We start from the raw sequence: 20,733 nt of genomic DNA, 5'->3' as shown, positions 1-20,733 counted from the left end.
TGCTGGGGTGGCCAAAGGCCACCCCACCGGCTATGCCCTGTCCCACTGGAAGCACTGACGCCTGTCTGGCTGCCAGGACAGCCGGCCAGCCCCATCCCAGGCACATTCCCTGGGCCTGGCAATGGCGAGTGGGCTCTGTGCCGCATACCAGGGCCGCCTGGGCCCAGGCGCCCTTCTCCAAACATCCCTCCCACCGTGCACCCGTGATACCCCCGGGCTCACCCGTGTCCGCCCTGCGCACCCGCCCTTGCTGACGGTGGGGAAAGTAGGAGCCGTGTCCTTGCGCTGACCTTCAGCTGACCTTCCAGTAACGCTCGAGAAACCCTTGGAAAGGCTTTCTCATTGTGCAGCCCCAGGGTTTCCAGGGAATTAGTCAGCAGGCTGGAATTGTGCTCTGTGTATGTGACCCCCCCCTTATCCCCCCCCCTCCTGCCTCTCCCATCCCTGGAGCCGGACCGGTCCAAGAGATATGTTGCCAGGGTGACAGCGAGGTGTGATGGATGGACAGAGAGTGGCTGTGGAGTGGCAGGGCCGCTGGTCAGTAACCCAGGGCTGTGTTTATAAGAAGGAAGAGGCTGTTTCCTGGAGCTAACATAATGCAGCTCTAAAAAAGGCAGGGGAAATACATCATGCGAGGGGAGCGCGGCCCGGGGAGGGGAGGGCCACGGGGAGCTCAGCACCACAGCGAGCCTCCAGGTCAAGGTGCCTTTGACAGGGGCCTTTTTTATAGGCCATTTGCGTGAGAGTTCGCTGCTGTTTCTCTGCAGCCCTGACAGCGGCTCAAGGCCCAGCCGGGGTTTGGGGAGGGTCTAATCTAAACTCGCCGATTTCCAGCCCTTCTCCTGCAGGACCCGCTGATTTATTTGGAAAATAAATAATCGACACTGACTATTGTTTCGTTGCTGTGGAGTGACAGTCCCCCGCCCTTGGCATGGGGCTGTGCCCTGTCCCACAGCAGACACTCGAGGTGCAGGGAGCTGTGGAAGGACCCTGATGCTCAGAGAGAGAAGGGCTTAGTTCACTGCTTCCATCTGCCCCCACCTCACCATGCCTGGGAAGGGGCGATTCTTGTGGCCATGGTTCCTGCATGGGCCGGGCACCTGGGACATCACTCACTGTGGTCATTGTGCTGGACTCAGAGCTGGGGCAGTGGTGACAAACTGGAAAGGCAAGGGAATATCCCACTCTCCTTCCCAAGTGCCGGCTGTGGCTGTTTTGCTCCCTTTAGCCATGCTGCAGGTGTGTGAGGCTGTTGTGCCCAGCACTGGCATCTCCCCCAGTGTGGAGCCAGTGTCTGCAGCCCCACACACCTGCTGCTGCCACATGCCATGCCATCCCCATGGCTCATGTCACCTCTGAGCCCTGAAACCACGTTCCCTCTAATGTCACCTCTTCTGCAGGAGGGTCTGGTTGCAGGAGAACCTGCTGCTCTTAGTGCAGCAAAGACTTTTCACTCCCCAGCTGGCAGTGTGGGAACTGAATCCCCCCCGGTGGGTTGGGACCCCAGGGCCTTAATCATGCTGATTAATCAGAGAGCAGTACCCCAGAACAAACCCTGATTTTTCCCTGCCACCAAAAAAAACCAACCTAAAAACCACAGAAAAACCACAAAAAAACACCCCCAAAATTAAAAAAAAACACCAAAATTTAAATAAATAAATAAATTCTGACTAAAGTATTTCAGAAAAAAAATGACACAGAAAAAAAATCAAGGATCATTTACTATAGGTCCAACCATTTTCTGAGTAGGCATAATTGTTTCTACTACAGATGAAAAACAACTTAAATGTTTAAATTTTTTTCTTCTTTCTCCTATTACTTTTATTCTTACAACTCTTCAGTGGCTGAGGAAGTGATACTGCATTTAGGGTTTTTTGTTTTTTCTTTTATAAGAATGCTAAAATTTTGTAAAGCTTGGAGTAGGGAATAAAGGATCAGAAAAGAGGAGGAAATCCAGCGTGACTGTCAGCCATCATCAGGCAGCTTCAGGGCGGCGGAGAAAAAGAGGACAAGGAAAACCTGGAAACACAATGCTTTCAAATTTCAAACAGCTTTCTGCTTTAGAAAACTGAAAGGAAAAAATGTTTCAACATATCCCATTGAAAAGTTAAATGAAATTGGTTTCCATAGTATAATTCTCAATCTAATTCTTTTTGAGCAAAAAAAATTAAGCATTTTTTGTACAGAATAAGTGTTTTATAATTTAGTTTCTAAATAATTAATAATAATTCTACCTCAATATAATAATAAAAATCATCAATTTACATTTTCCCACTGAATGGGTTTGATGTCTTCACTAGTGTGGAAGTAATTTTTAAGTGGAGCCTTAGTTTTGGCTGAGGTTTTTGCTTGTTCCTCTTTTCACTGGAGGAGTGTTCTGTCTTCGATGCTTTCATACTTCCCCCGCTCTAATTCATGCAAATACTGCCACATGCCCAAATTCCTCAATGAGTTCAATATTTATCCGCAAATAATTTTTTTTCCAACCCAGCCTGTTCACTGTCTAAAGTCACTTTCTAAATAAGTATTTGATGAGTATTTGTATATTTAATGTTTGCATTGTTCTAAGTGACTTTCAACATCAGATTCTTTCACCCTCTTTCCCTTCAAATTAGCACATTCACAGGCACTTGTGTATGAATTTGCATTTGCCTCAGATTTTATAAGGCTGTATTTGGACGACTTGCCAAAAACTACCCAATCCATATTTTGGGGTTATTTGGTTTTGTCTGACATATCTGTCACAGCTGCCAGTGCAGGGAAAGGCAGTCCACACTTCTGGAATCCCTTGTGCGGGCAGGCTGGGGCAGTGCTGTCTGTCCAGGGGCAGTTGGATGACACTGGTCCCCGAGCAGCCCCATCCCCACTGCACGGATGTCTAAGAAAAGCCGTGAGCACGGGCTGGCTTTTTTTAAAAAACTCCACTCTTTCCTATCCTTTTCATGCCCAGTTCTTGTTGGATTTGTGTCGGCCCTCTGTGGCACCCCGGGACACACGCTGTCCGGGGAGAAAGCAGGGCTGGGGGGAGCAGAGGGGGCTTGTCTTCCCAGCACTGCAGATTAAGGCTGCCTGGCTCCTCTGCAAGCCTCCCCAGGTGGCCACGATATTTCTAAAGGACTTGTCCCTGTGCCGCAGTAAGCTCATTAGCTAATTCCCTTATTACGCAGCATCAACTGAAGCATGTGTGTTTAGGCTGCCGGGGAGCCCTTCTCACCTTTCTCCCCGGCTCCTCTCCCTTCCTCGTTACCCTTTTCTCTTTGTTTTAGCTAGGAAGGTGGGCTTTTTAAAGCCCCCTTGCCCGGCCGTTTGGAGCGCCGGCTCCTCCCTCCCCGGCTGGTCGCAGTCTCGGGCACCCGCGGTGCCGGGGTGGCCGCGGGCAGGAGCGCACTCGCCCAGCATTGCAGCAGAGTGCTCTCGCCTCTGCCCAAGTGGCTTTTTGGGCCCGTTCACGTTCCCGTGTCAACCCCAGGCAAAGGCACTGAGGGGTTGATTCAGGCAAAGCGAGGTATGGGGAGGTTCCTAGGAAGAAGGTCGTGTCATGAAACAGCCGTGGTGGCATGCTGCTCTTTGCATAGTCACTCTGGGATTTGGGAGGGTCAGTGGGCTCTTGCCCCTTGTCACCTGACCCCCAACCTGTCGAATTCTCTTCTGGAGGTGGGGAGCCAGAGCTTGTGGGCCCAAGCCTTTTGGCCTCAAGCATGGAGAGCCTGGGGACCCTCTTCCCTGACCGCCTGCTCCAGGAGAAGCCCGGTCACAACCCCTGCCTGGGGAAGAGGGATGGAGTGGCAGCCCACCCTCTTCCTTCTGGGGGGCCACACACCAAAAATCCACCTCGCGCCGGCGCTTTCCGGCCCTCTGTGAGAATGTACAGTTTGTGGCTCCTTCATTGACTTTGAAGAATGTCCCTTTATTCACAATGTTATTTCCTTTAATCACTGTGAGGTTGCAGGAAATCTTCTTGGAAAATTGTCTCAGATTGGCTGGAAGCACCGTACTGTTTCAGGGATGGAAAACTCACTTGAACTTGTTTTCATTTTACCCTAAAAAGTCACTGTCCCCAGAATGTTCAGATGAATTTGGATAAACATGTGAGTTCTGAGGATGTAGTTGTTATTGAGCATTTCTTTTCCCTCCCTTTTTTTGTTTTTTTCCCAAATGAATCTATGTGGCTTTCCAAGTTTCTGAGCTTTACTCAAGACCAGGGGTGCAGAACTAGAGGAAAAAGGGACCTTTGACATAAACAGACTGAAGACAGGCAAATACATCATTAAGTGACACGAGAGCAGAGATAACAAACCAGTAAGTGACGACTTTGGCCATCAGCTAAGAGCTGAATCAACCAAATTTTCTACCTGAAGATTTCTGTGCCGGCTGACATAGGAAAGGCAAGATGTGCTAAATCTTGGCTTTCACAGGAGCTTAGTCCCACATGAAATTCTTGAATTCTTGTGAGCAATGGAGAAATGTGGTCTAGGTGAGAGCACAGCTGGCTGGGAAAAAGTATTGAAAGGGCGGTTTCCCATGCTCAGTCCTCAGACAGGGCCTGGTCTTGGTTTAGGGGTGGTCAGTGCTTTCATCAGTGATCTTCACCTGCAGCACAAGTCTCTCATTTTCTTGAGAAAGTGAAGAAACCTGAAATAAACCCATTGATAAGAACAAATATAAGGTTCATCTGTGAGTTGGGAAAAATCAACATTGCAGGCACTGGCTGGGGAATGAGTAAGGTTGCTCTGTGGGAAAGTAGCTGGAGGTGACAGTGGGTCCTGCAAAGAGTGTGAGACAGCAGCAGCCCGAGTGAGAAGAGCAAAATCAGACCGGGACATATAAACAAGGGTGTTTGTAAGACACCTGATGCGATCCTGCTGCATTTAAAGAGTGTCAGGCAGCACTGAATCCCACTTGGGGTTCAGCGTTTCAAGTTGCTGTTCTTGGAGAAAGCCCAGGGAAGAACAAGATCAGAAATTCAGAAAACATGACATACTGGAGAAGGCTGAAGGGTAGCTTAGTATCACAACAGAAAGACTACAGGGAAACAAGATAAAAGTCTTTAAATGCATAAAGCCCTGCTACAAAGTATGAGATAATGGGCTATTCCTTGTTTTCAGGTGGGTAGAAGAAGAAGCCGTAGACTCACCCTGCAATGATTGTGGTGAAAGGGATTAAAACTTGTTTTTCCTGGGAGCCGTCGTCACCACTAGAGGCTTCTTCTAGGAAGAGTTTAGACAAAAGCTCCACCAGGAAGGGTTTGATTTGTTTGGGGGCAGGCAGACAGGCTAGGTGACCTTTCAAGAGCCTTCCAGGCTTATTTTTTATAATTCTGTGAATACGGATATTAAAAAGAGGGAAGATCATTCTGCCTTTGGCCAGTCTATTCAGGACTGGTCCTTGCCAGGTGTGTTTTGCTTCAGCGGTGAATGTTTCCAGTAGCTGTTTTTTTTTGTTGGGTTTGTTGTTTGTTTTTTTTTTTTTCCCTATCCAACAAAAATTTTCCCGGTTTCTGTACATCACTCTGATCCTACTTTTCCTGGAATGTTCATATGCCTTGTGTGGTCCCCTGAAGCCCTGTGCAGAGAGACCATTTCTTCCTCATCCAATGTGCCATACGTCTCATACACAGCATCCAGAAGCGTCCTGGGGCAGACCCCGTGTCTCTCATGAATTTGCCTGCCGACAGTCTCCTGGTGTTCCAAGCTTGTGCATCACTCCTGGTTTCAGTCCAGTCGCAAGGCCCCTGTGGGCTGTCCGTGGGCTGGGTGTTTTTCTGTTTCTAAAACAGGAGTAGCAACTGTGGTCCCCCTCCATCTGTGGGTTTGCAGATGTCAACTGTCCAGTGTTTACACTGGGTTTGTGCAATGGGAATTTTTCTATGTGTATTAGTAACACGATGTATTTTTACTCACAGTGTTTAAGATCAGAATTAGTCATTGGATCACCTATGCTGATCTCCCCAAGTGCCTTGTCTTGTTACTCTTTCTGGATCCGAATAACCTGGGGTTTCACTAATACACAAAAGCTTCTGGTCTGGAGGTGCAAGGGAGTTCATGGTTTGGTCTCATTTAATCACTGACGGTTAATCCACCAGCTAATCAGCATTGCTCAGTAAATGTATGTTGTATTTCTTATGCAGGGTTGTCTGGCTTTTAATTTCCAACCATTGACTCTTGTTCTGCCTTTTTTGGCTGGAATAAAAAGATGTTAGCACATGGTATTTTCTTACTATGAGAGTACTTGTGCATAGCAGTCAAATTTCTTGAGCTTTTTAAAGAAGAAGACAGGTTGGGCTTGATTCTGTCACTGTGGGGTGCATTCTCCTGCAATTGTCTCTTTTCTGTGCCTGTTTTCTTCACTCTTTCTCATTTCACAGAGTAATTTTGGCCTCAGGAACTCTGGCAGTACAGCCCACTGGTTGGGCGTTGATCCATTGAATTGTGGAAATGTCTGAAGATGCAGATTCCATCACTTCACTCAGTTTTTGAGCCACCTTGTGTCTTCCCCCTTTCAGCCCATACCTCCCCACTCTGTCTGCAAGGATGCTGTGGGAAATAAGGGGGGGTGGGAATCACATTTACATCTCTCACTTTATCTTGGTATTTTTAAAGTGGAGCACCAGGCTAGTCACAGTATCTCAGGGTTAGCATCCAATCCTCTGCTGCACAGAGCACTGCCTCACAACTCCCATTTGCTGCACTCCTAGCTCTGGTGCTGGGACTGCATTTACCATGTGGTCCCAGCACTGAGGGTCAGGGTGTAGGTAATGGCTGGGCAATCAGTATTATTTAAGACAAATACTTAACCAGAATATTGTTAAGCACCTCACAGATAGCCAAGGATCTGACACCTCACTGCTCCCTGTTTTTTTGAAGCCATTGCTTTTGGTCCTGTGAGCAGTTCAAGGCCCTGCTTGAGACACAGTCAAACATTTTGTTCCCTATTTTGTATCAGGATTTCCTGAGAAGATCCTAGGAAGAAGCTATGGACTTATAATACCTTCACCATATATGGTGCATTTCATCTTGGCTTTGCCGCGTGCAGCCGCGGGTGCATTTTCCAGCCTGGCACCGCTGGTGCTGCAGGGACCTGAGACTCGAGTACACAGTCAGGTACATTTTGGCCAAGCTTCTGCTTTTCCTTCCGTGCAATGTCTACACTGGACAAGTTTGGCCTGTGCAGTGCAGATGACTGGTAGTGCTTACGTGTGCTTTTACAGTAGCTTTTCAAAGGGCTGGTTGCAAGGAGGTGCATGCACATTTCCTGTATGTCTGGCCAAAAAGCTGATACTTGAGAGCACCAGGGAACCTTACAGTCCTGCAGAACATGCCATTTTGATGTTCACAAAAGACAGATTTTTGTCTAAACCTGGGGAACATTATGGAAGGTGCCGGCATTATTTTCCTGCTCCTGGATTTGCTTGGTTTTATTTCTCATTCTGCCACTTCATGAGTGTCCAGCTGACTTGCTCCTGCACTGCATGGGTCCCAGCCCTGTGAGATGTGGTGGCACGATGTGGCCTCATTTGGGATGGGGACTCAGGTTTGGCCTTGCTCTCTTCTGGCAGCTCAGAGGTGGCCAAAGTGTGAGTAACTGCTGCAGTGCTGGTGTGACAAGTGACAGGCTGGGGGAGTGCAGGTGTCCAGCTGCGGAGGCCAGGTATGTTCCCAGGTGCCAGCCAAGCCATCAGAGGCACCTTTTGTACAGGTCAGCCTCCTCAAACCTGCCCAAACATGCCAGAGACTCTAATGGCAAGGCAGGAGGATAGACCCGGTGCTTCCAGGTCTCCTCTCATGACATCCGCCGAGTCCCCTTCCTGCACTAATCTTGTCCTTCTATCCAAAACAATTATGGAGGGCTTGTTGTTTTTGGCACAGCCCTTTATTTACAAATCCCATCCTGCTTATAGCTCATGGTTTCATTATCCTCTAGATGTTTACAGAGCTCCTTTTCTTAATATTTGTGGCATTATTTTACTAGGGATCCGGGTGAGACTTCCCAGACAGTAATTGTCTGGCTCATCCTCTCCCCCACCAGCTCTTTCTGCAGAAGTGCACATCTCCCCACTGTCCCTGCCAGCCCAGAGCACCCAGAGGGACAGGAATGGGCAGGACTGTGGGCAGTAGAAGAGGGTTGCCCTGTTCTGAGGTTGTGGGGTGGGATGTGCAGAGAGAACAGCTGCTCTGCTGCACCCCTCTGCCCATAGGGCCTTGTTGCTGCATCTGGATCTCCGATGTCCTCTTGAAACTTTGTGCTACTAATGAGCACCTCCCAGCCCCTGCTCCCCCTACACCCTTGCACTCCCCTTTCTCAGGCTCAGGGCACAGGTGCACATCCCAGACTGAGACACTATCCCTTTTTCAGGCCTTCAGCTGGCTGGGGACTGCATCCTGGGCAGGCAGACAGTGGCAAACCTGTCGCTGGGATACTGGGGTCATTAGCATGGTGCAGACGTGGGTCGGCGGCTTACGCTGTGCATGGCTCTGATACTAGTCCCTGCCTCTGGGCTGTCTGTCACAGGGGCTTGTTTAACCTTCTTTGCAACAATATCACAGTCTTTAATCTGTTTATCCTCATAACCCTGCTATGAGGTGAAGGATAGTTATCCTCGTTTCAGAGGTAGGGAACCGAAGGGATTCTTTTCAATTGTAGATCAGTGTGTAATGATGCAGAGATAAAGATTTTAAAAACATGCCTGAGACAACAGGCGTATGGTGTGTAACTGAGCTGTTTCTGCAAATCCCATTAAGTGCCTCTGCCTTTTTCAGCTGATGCTCTCTTGGGGCAGACCTGGCAGGGGGAAATGCTGTGCAGGCTCCAGCCTCCTGGTCCATGGGTGGGACCCAGGCAGGGCAGGGGGAGACAGAGCTGAGCTCGTGCCTGGCGTTCAGTACCTGGATGTGCTCTGAGTGTGTGGGGCTCCAGGCACTCACACCTGAATTGCACCAGTGGGTGCGTAAGACCCTCAGCCGTGTTTGGGAATGAAACTTAAAACCTATTTGTACTGCAAATGTGCAGATAAAAGTGTGAGGTAAGACATACAAATGGGTGCTTGTACAGCATCCCTCTGGCTGTGCAGCACAGCGGGGCCAAGGTGCTGAATGAGGAGCAAGCAATGGCAGCAAGCTCTTGGCTCTCATTGCTCAGACAAATGTATGGACAGTAGATTTGGTAAAAAACCCCCAAGCTGTGGTTTCTGTGCCGTGATCCTGGCAAGAGGCATTCCTGGCTGGCCTTCCCTGGTGACTGGACAGTGGAGTTGGGTGCAGGTCTCAGGGCTGCTCCTGGGAAATTGTTGCTGTGCTTGTGGGAATGCAGCAGCTCATGCAGTGAGGAGGTCAGTGCCTTTGTCTTGCTTCGGGGAGTTTATCTCTGCGGATCTTGCCTGCTTTCCTGGGTCAGGCTTTACCTCCGCTGTTATCAGCAAATGCAGGAACAGCCCGCTCCAGAGCCGGGCTGCATAGGAACCTCTCGACCCCCTTGCGGGGGGGGCAGCACTTTCACATCTCTCCCACGCTAATGGACACCCAGCAGGCCGGCAGTGGGATGAGATGTGCCATCCCCTGTGGTTGCTGTTCCTCCTTCACCGCTTTGCCAGCCCCATTGCTGTGCACCCTGGCAGTATGGGATGCAGGCAGCAGTGAAGGAGGAGGCAGCAGAGCTGGCAGGGTCCTCCCTAGGCTCACCTCCTGCTGGGTTCTTCGCCACAAACACAGGAAACAAATCCCCAGTGGCAGCACTGATTCCCCCTTCTCTGCTGGCCTGCCCTGTCCCAGTGCACCCTCCCCTTCTCAGCAGCTCCAGCTGTCTCCACAAACCCAAACCATTAGCATTTCCTGTTCAAACATTTCCAATAAATAAATGGAGACATCATGCCACAAGCCCGCAAGTGACCCAGAGGCGGGTCCAAGGCTGGGATGGACACGACCACCCAGCGCCCGACCCCCTGGCTGGGCGCCAGCCCTGCCTTTGTTTGAATTCCCGGGTGAGTAAGCGCTTGGCTGACGCCAGCTGAAACACTGTAAGAAATTATTTTTGATATTAAATAAATTGTTTTCAGTAAATCTGCTCCTGCACCAAGGTCCAGAAGCTACCCGCAGCACTGGGCTCCCTGCAAGAGAGCTGGACTCCCTTTTCTTGGCCTTGTCCTGGCTGTACTGGGGGATACACCCTGTCCGGAGGGGTCCAGCTGGGACCAGCTGTGCTGCAGTTGCCTCAGCCCCATGGGCACAGCTCCCACAGCTGCCTGGGTACACCATGGCAGAGCAGCTCCCTGCAACATATCCGGTGTCTCTGTCCCAGCACTTGAACCAGGATCATTGGTGAAAAGGCAGAGGCTTGGCCAGGTTTGCTGCCTTTGGGAATGGCACCTATCTCCCCGTGTCAGAGGTCCCAAAACGCATTTCCTTGGCTGTGCAGAAGTCCATGCCTTGACACAGAAGTGCCTGTCCTTTCCCCCAGTGGTCTCTCACACCCTTAGGAAACCACCTTCAATGTAGCAGGGTGTCAGTGCCTGAGCAGGTCACAGTCTGTGGGTCAGTCCCCTGACATCTGCCAGCAGGTGCTGATGCAAAAGGAAAAATTAGGGCGAACTCCTAACTCCTGAGTGCCTGTGGGAACAAGTAGGCATAGAATAGGCAAGCATGGCCATAAGTGGTCCACAAGCCAAGCTGGGGTTCCTGGGACCCCAGAACTAATGTACAGAATAGTTTTAGAGAAATAGCAAACCTCTGGCTATGCCCAAGAAGCTGCAATGGCAGGAGAGGTTTGAGCCTGATTAGGTAGGTGGATATGCTCCTTTTTGGGGTGCACAGACTTTGTCCTTGCTGCCCTGGGTTGCTCTCTGGCTTTGAGCTGGAAGCTAAGATGGACTTGGAGCTAACCATATTCTGTCATGGTGGCAATTAGGAAAAATACCAAAATACCAGGAACATAGCTTTCACTATTTTTTTTTAATGCATGTTCTGCTGAAGCCAAGACTTCCTATAGGAACATGATGTTTAAAGGAAAAAAAATTGCTGTTGAAATTTTCTGAAGCATTTGAAGGGATTGAAATATTCTTTGAAAGAGAAGATGTAGATATTCTGCTCCGGAAGCGTTCATTCAGTGGGGTGTTATGCTCTGGAACAATAAAACTTCAGAAACTGAAATGCAGTGAAGCCACATTTTAAATAAGTTGTTTTATGGAGAAAAAATAAAATATTTTCTGATTTTGATTTATTTCATTATAGAGCTTCTGCTTTGCTCAAGGGAATCCGCTGTTTCTCCCACCCACAGCAGGTGAGAGAGGAGGTGGGATGACGTGTCATGGGGCAGGGGGGTGCCACAGGCACAGTGCCCGGGCAAACAGCCTCTGAGCACCCCACAGGTGTTGATCTGCAGCTCAGCAGAGTGGGGACCGATTTTTTTTTTTTTTGCGCCAGTGGGTGAGAGCCCTGGCACTCCATCTCTGCGTGCAGTGGGGCTGGCGGGGCAGGAGGACAGGAGGTGGATGCTGCAAGGTAGCATGGCCGGCAGCTCAGACTCAGGGGGCAGCTGCAGGGCTGTGCGTGGGCTCGTCCCGGGCCACGCCGGGGTCCGGGCGGCTGTCAGCGCCCCGGTGCAGTGGGAAGGCGGTGGCAGGGCCCCGTCCCGCCCCTGACGGTGCCCCTCGGCAGGACCTGCAGCCCCGGCTGCCGCCAGGGCCCGATGCCATCAGCACTCGCAGGCGCTGACAGATGGACCCATGGACCCGGCAAGGGGCTGGCGGGGGCCGGAAACTCCTGATCCCTCTTTATCTGTGCCTCAGCCTGCTCTCTCATCTCCCTGTCATGCTCTGTGTCTCGCCTGGTATCTCACGCTCCTATTCCTGTGCCTTGCCGGCTGCTGGGGGCTGCCCAGGCTCACAGCACCCTGCGGCCAGGCACAGACCTGAGGCTCCCGCGTGCCAGGCACAGTGTGAGGTTCTGGACCACCCTCCCCTAGAACCTGCTGGACTTGGTGCCTGCAAGCACCACCAGCTCCGAGCGAGGGAAGGCACCGCAGATGCCCCCATCCCGTGTCTGCATGCCGGGCATCAGTCACAGCGGCAGGCAGGTGCCTGGGACAGGACTCCAGGGCTGCTGTGCATTGCAGGTTGGAGTGGGAGGGAAGGATCAGGCCCAGCTCAGCATCACTGTATGCTCTGAGGTCCAGGAGCCTTACTGCTGTCTTCCTCAAATGTACCACCTCCTGGGCCAGGGTCCAGTTGGGTACCAGCTCAAAACTAATCACGACCATTTCACTTGCCTCTCATGACATCCCCAGTCCCCACTGCTCCATTGCAAACCCACTGTCCCAGCTGGGCAGGGTGGCAGTGGAGGGGTCAGGATCCGCTGTTAATGTAGCTGCCCCTAAATGCATTGCCAGAGATCAGCTAATCTGATAATTACAGCAACAAAAGCCATTTAGACAAACCATGACCTGACCTCCGGAGCTTGGAATGAAAACATTTTACCCTCCTCTGTCTGGATCCTGCACTGAGAAAACATCTGTATTTGGAGGATGCTGGGAAAACAGCCCCCGCACAGCACCCGCTGGGACAGCCTCAGCTCTGCTCCGTGCCACACACTGCTTGCACCCATCCTCAGACTGGGATGGGCAGCCTGTTAAACCCTTGCTGTGATGTCAAGATCGACAGTGTCCCAGTACTGGGCAGGGCACTCTGGAGAGGATGAGGCAGAGGTCAGAGGGGTGTGAGGGTGAATCTTGCAAGAGGAAGTGAATGGGTTGGGGTCAATGGAGCTCACCCTCATAAAAAGGGCTTTTTTCCAAGACCACGTGAGGCTTGATGGTGTGGGGAGGCCATCACCTCGTCCCCAGTGGTCCCTGTATCCCTGCAGCAGGCTGAGCTCTGAAGGAGCCAGGCTGGCTGCTGAGCCCCCCTGCCTCTGGCTCCTAGGAGGAGCTGAGTGCGGGGGGCCCTGTCTGCATGCGGCACGGCCATGTGTGCCCGGGGGCTTCTTCGCTCTGTGTAAGGTGTGCAAGCTTTCCCACTGAGTGGCAGGTCATTGCTGGCTGTCAGTCCAAGGCAGGAGATGAAGGGAGGGATGCCTCAGGGCTGGCTCCCATGTTCCTCCTGCTTTTACATATGTGTTGGTGGCACCCTTTGTGTAGGCTGAGGAGATGAAAGCTCAGGGCCAGAGGGATCTTGCTAACGCAAAGCCACCCAGCTCGGGGGCCCGACAGCCTGCTGCTTTGTCTCTTATTGTCTCATTCTTGCATCTCTTCCCAGCGGAGTGCCACCCTGTGCTGTCAAGGGCATGGGACACCGGCTGAGCCAGAGGCACCAAGCACACTGGCAGGTAACTCCTGCTGGGTCAGTGACCCTGGCCTCGCAGGCACCGGCAGCAGCACAGACGGTTTGCACCAGACTGGCAGCACTGAGCTCACACTGCCCAGGAGCTCCTGAGGAAGGGGATCAAAACAGTGTTGATTTGGGGAAACTGCATTTTTTCCTGCAACGAGCACTGCTCAGCCTGCTCAGGCAGTCCCAGGCAGCAGCTTGGTGCAGACACCTTGGCAGGCAGCATCCCTGTGCCTTTGTGACTTCCCTGTTCTGCACTGGGAAAGCACTTGGCCATGTCCCCAAGTATCCCAGTGCTCTTTGGAAAGCGGTAGGATTAGAAACCAGTAAGTGCAGTGAGAGCCTGATAGTCTGGGGACTCCCTAGCACTTCTGTCTGCTCCAGAAATAGGATGCTCTAAGCAGCCTCTGTCTGTTTTTCCCATTGCAGCATTCCACTTGTGCAGTGCTTTACTCTCTGTGACTCACCCTGCAGTGGGCTACCCCCAGATCCCTCTGATGCCCTTGTTTTCATCAGCTGCTCCCTTGCTCAGCCCTGAAGTATCTCTCATTTAGCAGAATCCACTGACTGACCTTGAGAAACCCAAGAGTTCTTCATCCATTTGGGATTAGACTTAAGATTAGGGCTATAGTTAAGGGTAGGGTTAGGTTTAAGGGTAGGATTAGGGTTAAGGTTTGGATGTCCTGACAGCAGCTTGGCCAGGTTAGGTGTTTACAGAGATTCACAGCTATTGCAGAGAGCAGACCTGAAGCTCTTTTTGGGTTTCTGTGCAGCTTTTTCTCAAGGCCTGAACGAAATTTTGTCCAAGTTGGACTAAAAACGGCACCAGGCCAAAGCTCTGGTCTAGCACTGCTGTCTTGCTCTTCTGCCTTTCCCATTATTCTGTTTTCTCCAAAGGCAGAAGTGCTGGCACACTACTGTGCCGACAGACAGCTCTGCTGCTTCCCCAGTCTCATGCTAAGCAGAAAGTGCACTGGGCAGTTCTTCCAGGTGCTGCCCGGAGCCAGGGGAGGCGAGGGCTGTGCCCCTGGGCTCCCTCCTGGCAGCCGGGCTGTGGAGCCACCTGGGCATGAGAGGGGGGCAAGGACCCAAACTGGTTTTCAGAGGGATCTTGGCTGGGTTAACAAAGGGAGCGTATAACACCTTGGTTGTCTGCAAAAGTATTTGGGGACAGCATGGCCTTTCTCGTCCTGTACCCCCGTGTTTCATGTCACGAAGTGAGGTGTGTGTGGTGTGTGTAACTCTGTCGGGGCTGTTTTTTGCTACATCCTTCCCGCTTCGCTCAAAGCCTTTCCCAGATGTAGCAGGGTTGCTGGCGGATTCTCACAAACTTCAAAAGCCGCTCGAGATAGGTGGCAGGTTCCTAACGCAGCCGCCCACGCACCGGGAGGCACTGACCCCTCTCCCCGGAAAGGCGTGGGGCCAGCCACGGCTGGGACGGTCGAGCAGCTCCAGGGCTGGCCGGAGCCGTGGGTGCCCTCCCCGCGGGGTTTGCAGGATGCGCGGCGGGATGCGCGGGCCGGCTCTGCCCCCTGCCGGCACCGCCCGACACCGCCGCGCCCCCGACGGCGGCCGCGCCCAGGCGCCCCGGGGGTCCCCGCGGGGCTGGAGGGCGGCCCGCAAGAGCCACAGAGGGCATCGTGGGGAGCGCTGTGCCCGCGCGAAGGGCGTGGACTTTGGCGCTGCTAGGAAGACCCCATGGATCGGCGCCATGTGCCGAGTTAACCAGTGGTAGCGGAGACCCTCACAGGTGACCCTGGGCGTTTCACCGGTGCTGGGAGGTTCTCGGGGGTCAGCCCACAGCGTCTGCCCTGCAGGTGGCTGTGAATGAGGGAAGTGCCTTTGGAAACACCCACCATCCTCAGAGCGGTCCCCGTCCCGCACCCGCGTCACTGCAGCCCTGGGAACCCCCCGCCCCTCGGGCACTGCGCCCGGACCCGTCACACGTGGGCACGGCCCCCCGACAGCTTCCCGCATCCCCCGAGCCTTGCACCTCGGCACCATCCTGCACCCCAGGCACAGCACCCCGGGGCTGCGTTCACTCCGGCTTTGCGCTCCAGGGTTGATCTGCAGCCCCGGGTGCTCAGTGGGGACTGGGCCGTGACCCCGAGCACCGCACCACCGAGCACCGCACCCCCGAGCACTGCCGCAGGGCACCGCTGCCTTGGGCACAGCATCCCCCGCAGCACCCCGTACTGCGCGGGGCATTGCTCCCCGGGACCGTCCCCCCAGTCTCCGCAGCTGCGGAAGAACCTCAGCACCGGCACCGCACTCCCGGTGGCGGCTCGGCAGTCCCGGCCGCGCCCGCGGGCCCGGCCCCACGCAGGGCGGAGTGGCGGCCGGGGGGCACGGCCGGCCATGGGCGGTGCCTGCGTCCCCGCGTCCCCGCGTCACCGGGCGCGCTCCCCGCCGCCATCGGCCGCGCGCGCGGCGCCCGTGCCAAGGCGGGGCGCCCGTTGGCTGGCGGCGGGGGCGGGGCCGAGCGCGGCGCGCTGATTGGCCGCGGCTGGCGGCGGCCCCGCCCCGCCGGTGAAGGTGAGCGTCTCCTCCAGCGCCGCGCGCCCCCCGTACCGAACCGGAGCGGAGCGGACCGCAGTGGCTGCGCCGCCATGGCCGCCTCCATCTTCGCCGCCGTCCCCACCTCCCCGCCTGTCGCCGTCTTCAAGCTCACGGCGGATTTCCGGGAGGACAGCGACTCGCGGAAGGTTAACCTCGGCGTGGGCGGTGAGTCCGGGGCTTCGTTCTGCTCGGCGGGGCCATTTCCCGCGGGGCGGGCCGGTCGGTGCCCTTGCGGCGGGCCCCGAGCCCCAAAGGTCACCGGGCCGCGGCAGGCGCCCGGCCGGGCGCGGGGGGGATGTGCGGGCAGCGACGTCCAGCGGCGTCAAGGTCGTGGGGCAGCCCGGCGCCGGCCGGGCCGCCGTCCTCGGTGTCCCGGGCAGGTCTCTCCGTGAGCCGGGCGGCGCAGCGTCCCCCCGGTGCAGTAAGGATGGCTCTCCCTTTTCCGCAGCCTACCGCACGGACGAGGGGCAGCCATGGGTCCTGCCGGTAGTGAAGAAAGTGGAGCAGATGATCGCCAACGACAACAGCCTGAACCATGAGTATCTGCCCATCCTGGGCCTGCCCGAGTTCCGAGCCAACGCTTCCCGTATTGCCCTGGGTGATGACAGCCCTGCCATCAAGGACAAACGGGTATGTGGTGGAGAGAGAGCACTGGGGTCCCTGGGGTGTGCCTACAGCGGACTGAGTAGAAGAGCACAAATGTGTAGAGGTCCTGCGTTTTGGCAGGATTTGGGGGTTTTTCAGACATCATCTTTCTTGATTGTAGCTTACTTGATGAACCCATGCACTTGAAACTGTTTGTGCAAGTAGTTGTGGTTTGGGGAAAAACCAAATGTGGCCTGTGATTGGGATCTGTGTTTTCCTTCATCTTTTAATAGTTTTCCCACAGGAAAACCAAGTCAGATAATGTACCACCTTTCCTGAAATAAACTACTAGCTGAGAATCTGTTCTGTGCCAAAATGTAACTGGAATGGTTGGAGTGTGTTTATAATGGTAGAAGTTGTCAGGATGGGTCTGAGCACTGAAGAAGGTTGAAGACCACTGGAAGTGGAGGCATTCTGACTGGACTGAACCAGGGGACACGTTTGGGATCCTGTGTAGCTCTTGCAAGCACCTCTGCTTTCTGTGTGCTGATAGCAGTGCTGACGTGTGTGGACAGTGCTGGCAAGGGTCTCCGTTGCAGGTCGGAAGCGTTCAGTCCCTGGGCGGGACGGGCGCTCTGCGGATTGGCGCGGAGTTCCTGAGGCGCTGGTACAATGGCAACAACAACACGGCCACCCCGGTCTACGTCTCTGCTCCGTCCTGGGGTGAGTGCTGCTCTTAGGGAGCCCTGTGGGTCAGTGAGGGAGGGAGGCACAGCCCTGCTCCTTGCAGGAGCCTGGGCACTGAGGGAGGGGCCTTCTCGTGCGTGTAATGGGAGATGCTGGGGTTGGAGAAGGCAGCTTGCTGGAGATGGGGCGTGCTTTTCTGAGAAGTTATTTCTTTCCTCAGAGAACCACAATTCTGTGTTTATGGATGCTGGCTTCAAAGATATTAGAACCTATCACTACTGGGATGCTGCCAAGAGGGGTCTGGATCTCCAGGGGCTACTGAATGACATGGAGGTGGGTAAAACTGGCATATGGTGGGCTGAGCTTGGTGCTGTACTGTCAGTATCTGTAGCTGCCTAGGCTCTGGTGTGCTGTGCTGGGAAGTGGATCACTGCAAAAGAAGCTGTTGTTGCCCAGAGCAGCTCCAGGCCTCTCCCTGTGCTGCGGGTGCCTGATCTCGTCAATGTTTGAATGTCACCAAGACATGTTCTCTCCTCAGAAAGCCCCGGAGTTCTCCATTTTCATCCTTCATGCCTGTGCGCACAACCCAACAGGCACAGACCCTACTCCTGAGCAGTGGAAGCAGATTGCTGCTGTAATGAAGGTATGGGCTGCTGCTGAGGCTAAAGCAGTACTGAGGGGGCAAATAGCTCTTGAGCCAGCCAGAGCATTCGTATCCAGAATAGGTTTTGGGGGAATGGCATGAGATGTGGCAGAAGCTGAGAGTCCCACAAGGCAGGTCTTGAAGGGAGAGGTGGACAACAGAATGCTGGTTGTCTGTGCTCAGAGGAGACATGCACTGCAGTTCTTGTTGTGCCTCCAGATTCTTGTTTTTACACTCTGTGGAATGGGCTGTAGTGAGGTTTTTCCCTGCTGGAAAGATGATCTGCAGGCGGGTGCTGGATAGCAGCATATGAAGTGGTGCACTACTTTCGTGCTCAAATGCAGTTTTCTCCTGCATTGACTTGTATTGACCACTTTAGTTTTTCTGTTGTTTCACCGCAGTAGAAAGAAAGTATTTCAGTGTGGTGTTGCTGGACCATGTTTCCTTTGAAATCACACAGAAACTCAATCCTCGTCTTTCCCTCCTACGGGTGCTGTGGGGGGTAAAAGAGAGGTTGTGGGGAGGGGATTTCCCTCTAACACTGTTCCTCCTTGCAGCGCCGGAGCCTGTTTCCATTCTTCGACTCAGCGTACCAAGGGTTTGCCTCTGGCAGCCTGGAAAAGGATGCCTGGGCTGTGCGATACTTTGTCGCCGAGGGCTTTGAGCTCTTCTGTGCACAGTCGTTTTCCAAGAACTTTGGGCTCTACAGTGAGTGTCTGGCAGTAAGCTGGCCCAATAGCATCATACCCAGACAGATGGGGCTGGCATGCTGAGGGGTGGGGAATTCTCTGCTTTGCCATGACGTGTGGAACCAGTGGCTCACGTATCTTGGCTTGTCCACAGATGAACGGGTGGGGAACCTGACCGTGGTGGGGAAGGATGCAGACAATGTGCAGCGTGTGTTGTCCCAGATGGAGAAGATCGTGCGCACCACTTGGTCCAACCCTCCCTCTCAGGGAGCGCGCATTGTGGCAACTACACTTGCTTCCCCACAGCTCTTTGATGAGTGGTACGTGTTGCCAGGGCTGGTGGGAGAGGGCAGGGGAGGGAAGCTGTCTCCCGGAGTGTCAGGCTTGGCCAGATGGCTTCAAACCAAATGAGTGCCCATCCTCATGCTCTGCTTCCTGCTTGCTGCCTGCAGGAAGGGCAATGTGAAGACAATGGCAGATCGGGTCTTGCTGATGAGGTCAGAGCTCCGGTCTCGGCTGGAGGCCCTTGGCACCCCAGGCACCTGGAACCACATCACAGAGCAGATCGGCATGTTCAGCTTCACAGGCTTGAACCGTAAGTATCAAGTGGCCTGTAGAAGGGAGGATTGGGTGGGGCCAGTTTTGCTGTGGGTGAACTGGGCTGAAGCAGTCTGAGCAGGAATGTCTCGGTCTCACTGGAGTTTTGGCATCACTGCTGGGGAGGGATGAAGCATCTTACAGTATTTTAGTGGCCAGTGCTTGAACTTTTCTGCTTATTGTGAAAGATTCAGGTGTCTCTGACTAGTTCTTTGGGCTTTTCTTAGCTGTAGGTCACTGCTCTGACCTGATGTCCAATTGTTTCCCCAGCTAAGCAGGTGGAGTACATGGTCAAGGAAAAACACATCTACCTGATGGCTAGTGGGCGCATCAACATGTGTGGTCTAACTACCAAGAACCTGGACTATGTGGCCAAGTCCATCCATGAAGCTGTCACAAAAATCCAATGAAGCACATGAACAACCAAACTTACATAAAGTCACCAAAGCTATAGTCTGTAGTCTATGTCTTTCTCTGCTCATGGCTTGCCTTTTCCCACACCTCTTGGGGTTTAATAAAGATGGGAGCAGCAGCTCAATCAGGGATAATCATCTTCTGACATTTTTTAAGTGGTCCTTGCAATATGGTAAGCCAGTACCCCCAGGAGATGGGGGCAGCATGAGCCACCTTGGTTCTTGTTTCACAACAGCAGCCTGGTCTCCAGGCCCTTAGAGCTGCATCTTTAGCACATCCAAATCAACTCCATGCAACTGATCATTTTGATCATGGCAAAGTCTGGTGCCAGTGCAATGCACTGTGGGATAACAGCACAGTGGTTGGGATATCACAAGGCTTGTGAACTAATGTCACTTAGTATTTTGGGGAGGGATAAAGCTGTTGCTAGCTTCCTCTCTCCACACATACCATCCGTTCCCAATTTCTGAGCCTTATACGAGCAAATATTTGTAATTGTGATAATTGCTTTGTGTTGCTGACATGAAATTAAACCTTTGTCTCTGAATGCTACCCCTGCCTTGTGTGATGTCGAGTCTTCAGACCATATGAACCTCTCCCCAGGTGAGGTTAAAGCCTCAACATCCTGGTTTGTCCACTTAGCTTGTTCCAAGGCTGTCCCTTTCTCTCTCAGGGTGTGTTGCAATCTCTGATGATAACAGCCATTACTAAAGGGGGAGTCTTACAGGGAGAGTGTTGAGAGCTCCCTGTGACTACATGAAGCCAACCAGTTCCTCCTGTATTCATCTTGTGTTCTTTCTGCCCTATGCTGCCAAGCTCATCCTGCCTGTCTGTCTGTCTGTCTGTGGTTACTTTCTGGATGGTCAAGTGTTTCCAGCCATTTGGCCATCCCTTCCTGGCCCAGGGCTCCTGGGCTGTTCTTTGAGTGTCAAAAAGCAGATCTCTTCTGTTCATCCTCTTCAGCGGGCTGCTGGTGAACCACCATCTACTCCCACTGGCTTCAGCAGGGCCTGCCAGCAACAGCCTGTGTTTCTGGCACTGAAAAAAAGCTGGGACCATCTGTTTCTGCTCTCTGCAGTCACTGCAGATCTATTTCTGAGCTGACAGAGGAGCATCCTGACAGGATCTTGTGAAGAAAGGGGACAGTTCCTTTCCTTTTGTCAGGGTAGCAGTAGTCACTGCTACCCTGATGGATTTCCTTGTGCTGCAGCTTAGAAGAGGCAAAACCGGTGCCTTATTGCCTTGTT

General features: G+C 53.3%; 1 protein-coding gene across 1 annotated transcript; it reads left to right on the top strand.

Annotated features, from left to right (window-relative positions):
* Positions 1-15,820: 15,820 nt before the first annotated feature.
* On the top strand, positions 15,821-20,038 carry GOT1 (glutamic-oxaloacetic transaminase 1). The gene is made up of 9 exons (XM_066191128.1): positions 15,821-16,036; positions 16,320-16,501; positions 17,056-17,179; positions 17,364-17,476; positions 17,682-17,786; positions 18,344-18,494; positions 18,630-18,795; positions 18,928-19,070; positions 19,343-20,038. Exons 1-9 carry the CDS (start codon positions 15,922-15,924, stop codon positions 19,480-19,482), a joined length of 1,239 nt encoding a protein of 412 aa, XP_066047225.1. The 5' UTR covers positions 15,821-15,921; the 3' UTR covers positions 19,483-20,038.
* The last annotated feature ends 695 nt before the right edge of the window (positions 20,039-20,733 follow it).

This window comes from Chamaea fasciata, unplaced genomic scaffold, assembly GCF_029207755.1.
Source record: "Chamaea fasciata isolate MVZ Bird 193981 ecotype frontalis unplaced genomic scaffold, bChaFas1.0.hap1 SCAF_9, whole genome shotgun sequence".
Lineage (NCBI taxonomy): Eukaryota > Metazoa > Chordata > Aves > Passeriformes > Sylviidae > Chamaea > Chamaea fasciata.
The sequence above is the reverse complement of the archived record's forward strand: the minus strand, read 5'-3'. Positions and strand labels throughout refer to the sequence as shown.